The sequence below is a fragment of the Silene latifolia genome, chromosome 2 (assembly GCF_048544455.1).
Source record: "Silene latifolia isolate original U9 population chromosome 2, ASM4854445v1, whole genome shotgun sequence".
Lineage (NCBI taxonomy): Eukaryota > Viridiplantae > Streptophyta > Magnoliopsida > Caryophyllales > Caryophyllaceae > Silene > Silene latifolia.
Genome location: NC_133527.1, coordinates 108,666,413 through 108,674,151, shown reverse-complemented (window position 1 = coordinate 108,674,151; position 7,739 = coordinate 108,666,413). Strand labels below are relative to the sequence as shown.

Below are 7,739 nucleotides of genomic sequence, written 5' to 3'. Positions count from 1 at the left end.
CCTCCTGCCGACAATCGGAATTGGGATGATGCACCCAACTCCGGCCAGCCTCTCTAACACCGTTCTAATGGTGGCAAACGCGGGCATAAATCTGGTAATAAGGGCGGGGGTCGTCAGTCAAAACAGACAAGTACCCCATCTCAGGTTGCTTCTACGTGGGGCCCCATGCCAGGGTGGCCGTCTCAGTGGACACCCCCCCCCCCGTGCCCATACCCCACCTTTCCCGGGTGGGTTCCTCATTGGCAGCCGTGGCCAATGCCACACCCCTCTGTCCAGTCCCGTTCCTCTTCACGCAGCACTTCACAAGGCTCTCGTGCTGCCTATGGTTACGTTCAAGCACACGTTGCAGCGGCCGATGATAGCACTCAAATGACGAACTTAGGGGAAGCTTTTAGCACTCTTAATATGCAGCCCTACTATCACGGCCCGTTCTACATGGATACGGGTGCTTCATCTCACCTTAGCGCGGACGCAGGTATGTTTCATTCCCCACTCAATTCTAGTACGATTCGTTCTATTTATGTCGGGAATGGCGCTAGTATTCCAGTACACGGTTCCGGTCACACCACTTTAGCCACACAAAACCGCTCCCTACACCTTTACAATGTCTTATATACCCCGAAAATAATTAAAAATCTAATTTCCGTAAGATAATTTACTAGAGACAATAATGTGTCCGTTGAATTTGACCCAAATGGTTTCTCTGTGAAGGATTTAGCGAATGGGAATCTAATTCTGAGGAGCAACAGTGATGGCGACCTTTACCCAGTGTCAGTTGTGTCTACCGTGTCAGCCGCGTCCCAGTCCAGTCTCGTTCTTCTTGCATTCTCCCATGACGTTTGGCACTCTCGGTTAGGACATCCGGGTGCTTCTATTTTTAATTTTCTTAAGTCAAACTCTCGCATTGATTGTAATAGCAAGTCGAACTCTCCTTTATGTCACTCGTGTCAAATAAGCAAACAAAAAAGGTTGCCATTTACCGATTCTTTGTCTCATACTTTAGCACCTTTTGACATTATTCATAGTGATTTGTGGACCTCTCCGATCAAAAGTAAAGCAGGATACAAATATTATTTAATTTTGATCGATAATTTTACTCAATTTGTTTGGGTCTATCCCCTTTTGTTTAAATCCGAAACATTTTCCAAATACATTAAATTCCGTAATTATGTCACAACACAATTCAATCGTTCCATCAAAACTTTTCAGTGTGACTTAGGCCGTGAATTCGACAACAATGAATTTAAAAATTTTGCGGACCAACATGGTCTAGTTTTTCGATTCTCGTGCCCTCAAACCTCGTCCCAAAATGGTAAAGCTGAACGCATGGTTCGACGGATAAATGAAATCATTCTAGCCTTACTACATTACGCGTCTGTCCCTCTCGAGTTTTGGGTCGATGCTTTACATACCGCTGTCCACCTCCATAACATCTTGCCCACCAAAATTCTCAAAAATCAAACACCCACTTCCGCTCTCTTCCACAAAAATCCCTCCTACTCTCACCTCCGTGTCTTCGGTTGCGTCTGTTACCCGAACCTATCCACCAAAACCTCCCATAAGCTTGCCTCACGATCCACGAAATGCGTCTTTCTCGGGTATCCACAAGAATCTAGAGATTATAAGTGTCTTGAACTATCCACTGGCAAACTTATCATTTCTCGCCATGTTACTTTCGGCGAGTCGGTATTTCCCTTCGCTAATCCTTCATCACCTCCACCCCGTAACACCTCCACTTACCACCTCAGCCCAACCCTCATTGACGCTTTCCTCCAACCCACGACAACAACAGACCACGACCCACCAAATTCCCCTCGACACACCAAACCCAACCCCCTTGACCATACACCGAACTCCCATGTCCACACACCCAACTCCCCTCCTTCCCCTCCTCCTAACCATACAACATCCCCTGCCTCTCCCCATACACCAGCCACCACGACCCATTCCCCAGCCACACCGAGCCAACCTCAACCTTCCCATCGGTCATCAACTACAATTTCTGACCACCTTCACTATACATTTGACCCACCACCATCCTCCACTCGTGATCATCGCATGACTACTCGCGTAATGAACGGAATTTTTAAACCTCGAGTACTCACTGCCACCACAGCCAAAATCTCCCCCCAAGAACCCGCAAGCTGCCCTACTGGACCCACATTGGAATACCGCCATGAATGACGATTTTCGTGCTTTAATTGATAATAAAACATGGGAACTCGTACCTCATCCCACTAGTGCCCCTGTTATTCGCTGTATGTGGCTATATCGTCACAAATTCAAGTCCGATGGTACTCTCCAACGCTACAAGGCACGCCTTGTGGTCAATGGAAAATGTCAACAGGTGAGAATTGATTGTAATGAGATGTTTAGTCCCGTGGTAAAACCGACCACGATCCGCACTGTGCTTAGTCTTCCTGTTTCTCGGTCATGGCCTATACACCAACTGGATGTTAAGAATGCGTTCTTACACGGGGATCTCATTGAAACAGTGTATATGCACCAGCCGCCGGGTTTCGTTGACCCCAAAATGCCGAACTATGCTTGTCGCCTCCGTAAGTCTCTCTATGGTCTTAAGCAAGCTCCTTGAGCTTGGTATCAACGGTTTACGAATTTTATCTTATCAAAGGGGTTTCGTAGCAGTGTGTGTGATCCTTCTTTATTCATATATCACCACGGTTCTGACATGGCTAACATGCTTCTCTATGTCGACGATATTGTATTAACTGCCTCTAGCACTTCCTTGCTTCGACGTATTATTGACGATTTATCGCAGGAATTTGCAATGTCCGACCTTGGTAAGCTACATCACTTCCTCGGGATTCAAGTCACATGCACGAAAAACGGGATGTTCTTATCACAAACTCAGTATACCCGTGATATATTGAGCCGCGCTTCCATGGACTCTTGCAATCCCGTCACTACGCCTGTTGAGGCCGGGTCAAAGTTGAGCTCCACGGCAGGCCCATTGCTTCCTGACTCCACTCTTTACCGCAGCCTGGCCGGTGCCCTCCAATACTTGACCATCACCCGACCCAACATCTCATATATGGTCCAACAGGTCTGTCTTTTTATGCACTCCTCGCGTGAGCCTCACCTTCAGTTTTTAAAACGTATTTTACGCTATGTAAACGGGACTATTGATTACGGCTTTACCCTCACGAAATCATCCACTAGTACTTTAACTGCTTACTCCGATGAGGATTGGGGTGACTGTCCTGACTCACGTAGGTCTACTTCCGGCTATTGTGTTTTTCTTGGTAATAAGTTGGCATCTTGGTCATCTAAACATCAAGCCATTGTTTCTAAGTCTAGCACGGAAGCAGAATACAGGGGTGTCGCAAATGCAGTTGCCGAGACAAGCTGGCTACGGAACTTGCTTATTGAGCTTCACGCTCCTATTTTTACCGCCAGTCTTGTATATTGTGACAATGTCTCCGCCGTTTATTTATCCGGCAACCCGGTCCAACATCAGCGAACTAAACATATAAAAATTGATATCCATTTTGTTCGCGATCAGGTCAAACTTGGGAAAGTCAAGGTTCTTCATGTTCCAGCTGAATATCAGTACGCCGACATTTTTACTAAAGGACTACCCAAGTATCTGTTTACACGTTTTCGATCCAGCCTATGCGTCTGTTCCCTTCCCGCTTCGACTGTGGGGGTGTATTAGTAAATATTGTATTTGATAGTGTGTATCAATTAGTTATATAGTTTCCATAGTAGATATATTCTTGCCTTGTATTTAGGATGCTTAGTTAGTCCTTGTACCTATATATATGTTAATAATATAATCTCCCAAGATAGGGATTTCAGTATTCTACAAGTTATATCACTCAAAAGATAAGCAAATATATATGCATCATAGCTTCTTCTTCACAACTTTTAGCAATATAGAGAGCTCTTACGGACTTAAACTTAATTTCGGGTATCATATCAATTAAAGGCTCTTTCACATTTATTTTTTCGCAAACGGATTGTATACATTGGTATTCCGGACGATCTTATTTTACTCATATGCATTGTTTTTCATTAAAAAATGAGTTTACGAGTGTTATAAAATTGTTTATCTCTGATATTGTCGATAAGATAATCCATTCATACACGTGGTCATGTTTGTATATAATAATCGGTGATATTTGATGTTTACTGCTACTTCGTATGTATTTGCGTAATACACAGACCATTGCCTATGACAACTTAGAGGATGATTATTAAAATTTTAAGTAATTAGTAGGATTATTATTTTGTTTAACTAACTGCAAGCCTGCAAGTAAGGACTTCCAATGTATATATGCATGTGTTACACAAATTTGGTGTTTGTTCGCAATATTACTACTATGGTTGAACTTTGATGTGTGGTTTTATATACTATTACCTATAATAATGAAATTAATAATTATTTAGAGTCCATGGTTTACCATGATTGCAAAAACTACATAGCATGCTGTAATATTTTTTTTATTACTATTAAAAATTATAATTATAAGAAGATAATGAAAGAGAAAAGAAAAAGCTAAAAAATCTCATAATAAAATCATTTTCCGAACAACCATCAGTAGGTCTCATGAGAGACCGTCTTTCACTAATTTAGTGGAAGACATAACAGGGAAAAAAGAAATTCAGTGGGTCTCCCACCGTAAGAGGTCTCTCAATAACGCTATTAAGAGACCGTCTCTCTGAAATTTGCAAATGAGTAGATCACCGTCTTACTCTCCCTAATTTTTCATTATCAAATATATTAGTTTATCGGGTTTCGTTGTACCATACACTAACTTTACATACTGTTATCATTATGTTTATTTATATACTCCCTTTGGTTTCGCCACAAAGATCAGGAAAAGAGAAGATGACCAAATATTACATGATAAGTGGACTAAATTGAAAGAAGAAATTACCAAATATTAGATGATAAGTGGACTAAATTGAGTGTAGAAATCAATTTAACTATCAAAGACATTGCTAAAATAGAAAAGTAAACAATAAACTAAGACCCCTAAAATGGAACAAGTAAACAATTGACCGAGACAAAGAGAGTAGCTAATAGTATGCACAATGGCTCTTCACCGTCCTCATTTTGCTCATTTCTTTATGATCCTACTCCCTCCATTAAACTCCACTTTGCAGGTTTCTCATTTGCACACTATTCACAAGCGGACATTCAACTTCAATTTTCTCTCGATACATAAGTTAAAATATATTCATGTGAGATCTTATTTGATTCGTCTTTAAGAGTACATTAAAAATATATAACTTTTATAATTTTTACAAATACGTAGCTAAAGATATTTACCACGAAAAACTCGTGTTGGCAAACGTGATAAAGCAAACATGTAAAGTGGAGTTGAATGGAGGGAGTACGATAGACTCTCAAATGTTGCTTTTAATTTTGGCACAAATACCAAAGAAAGAAAATGAGTAAATTACTAATGACATGTGGACCAAATTGAGTGTGGATGATTCAATAGCCCATTAAAGACATTTTTAAAATAGAAAATTAAACAATTGACTGAGATACTCAAAAATAATATTGGCAAACAAATAACTGACCGGGACGGAGGAACTAATAGGATAGTGATCATTTGAAACTTTTTCGAGGGAATTAAAAACTGTCAAATGTTTACACTCTCAAAATATAGGAAGAAATGTTGGAAAAAGGTTGCAATTTCATTAAATATAGGTGAAGTAGTTGTTTACATTTTAGTAATACATTTTAACTTTTTATAATTACAGTATTATACACGATAGAACACTACAAATAGGTACGTGCATCGCACGGGCATTAAATCTAGTATATAACTAAAGGAGGCTTTTTTTTCTAATTATACTATTAGCATTAGAATTAGGAGATTATTAATTATTTACAATTTTTCTATTACAATTAGGAATATAATTTTCCTATTAGAAATGAGAATTAATTAATTATTTTACAATTTTTCTATTAGAAATAGGAAATAAATTAGCAATTTTTTTTTTGGTCTAATGTGAGTATATTATATATCATAACAAATCAAATAATTACAAGAGGTCCTGGGATCGAATCCCAATACAAGCAAATCATATCACTCCCATACTTTGCAGCCAAATGAGGACAGTTTGGTCATCAACTGCCCTGCATTTCGATTTAACTCTTCTCCTAATATCCTCCTCTATTCGAGCAGCAACTATCTCAGGTCTTAACAACCAGTCATTAATCCTAGCATTATTTCTTTGATACCAAATGGAATAGTTGAAGGCATTGAACATGGCAACCTTGATCTTCCACTGTATACCATTCCTGCTGACTGTAATCAAGTTGTTCACAGTAGGGAAATAGCCACCATACCACTGTACCAGTTGGGACTGAACTCTGACAGTATACACACAGTTTGTGAACAGGTGCTCCACAGTTTCAGGCTGTCTCTGACAAAGTATACACAGATCATCTGCACAGCAACCAAACCTGTATAATTTACTCTTCAGATTCATTCCTTCATGTATTCTAAGCCAGGTAGTCATAGAGTGTTTTGGGATGTTCCAGTTGGTCCACACAAGAGCAGTCCAGTCAGGGGTATCATGAGCAGGAGATAGCCAGTCATATCCACCCTTGATAGAGTATCCTTTAGGACTCATGGTCCAGATGCTGTCTGTATACCCATTTTTGAGCTTATCTTTCACTTTACAAATATTCTTCCATACCCAGGTTGAATCAGTAGGAGGTGAGTAGTTATGCCAGTCTTGATTCTTGATATACACATCATTAATCCATTTAATCCAAAGTCTATCAGCTTTGTAATAGATCCAGTTAACCAATTTGCCCACTGTGGCAATATTCCAGACATCAGCTTTCTTAATTCCCAACCCACCTTCCTTTTTAGACAAGGTAACCTTATCCCAGGCTACAAGAGGAACCCTGTGGTAGTCAGGGGAATCATCCCACAGATAATTCCTGCAAATAGCCATAATATGGTTGATGATGCTCTTAGGAATAATGAACATTTGAGCCTAATAATTCTGAAGAGTATTGAGAACAGCATTGATGAGAGTAATCCTGCCAGCATAAGAAAGTTTTTTTGCTCTCAATCCTCTAATCCTAGCTACCATCTTTTCAGTTAGTGCAGAGCATTCCAGCTTAGTAAGCCTACCAGCTTTAATAGGCACTCCCAAGTACCTGAAGGGCATGATGCCTTCCCTGAAGCCAATCACCAATTTTATACCTTCTCTAATGTCTTCAGTAACTCCATTAAAGAAAATTTCAGACTTAGCATTATTCATAGCCAGGCCTGAAGCCTTAGAGAATGAGGAGAAAGCTCTCATGAGAAGCCAAATAGACTGAGGCTTACCCTTGCAAAAAAGAAGCAAATCATCTGCAAACATGAGATGAGTAAGCTTCAGATTCTTGCAAAGAGGGTGATATTGGAATGGCCATCTGTCAGTGGCAAACTTAATCAGTCTGGCTAAATACTCCATGCAGATAGTGAACAAAAGAGGAGAGAAAGGATCTCCCTGCCTCAGACCCATTTGTCCTTTAAAATAACCAAAGTTATTCCCATTCAGGGACAGGGTAAAGAAGGTAGACCTTACACATTGCATCACCAACTGAATAAAGTGAGGTGGAAACTTGAGACCATGAAGTATTTGTTCAACAAAATCCCACTCAACCGTATCATAGGCTTTTTGCAAGTCTATTTTGAACAGACACCTTGGAGTGACTGCTTTCCTTGTATACAGATGGATAATATCCTGGCAGATAAGGA

The 7,739-nt window shown here is 40.2% G+C and overlaps 1 protein-coding gene across 1 annotated transcript; it reads right to left on the bottom strand.

Annotated features, from left to right (window-relative positions):
• Positions 1-6,060: 6,060 nt before the first annotated feature.
• On the bottom strand, positions 6,061-6,945 carry LOC141641167 (uncharacterized). Its single transcript, XM_074449840.1, has one exon. The coding sequence runs from the start codon at positions 6,943-6,945 to the stop codon at positions 6,061-6,063; it is 885 nt and encodes a 294-aa protein (XP_074305941.1).
• Positions 6,946-7,739: the final 794 nt, after the last annotated feature.

Coding starts and splice junctions, on each gene's coding strand:
- LOC141641167 (XM_074449840.1), bottom strand. CDS start 6,945: ATGGCTATTTGCAGGAATTATCTGTGGGATGATTCCCCTGACTACCAC.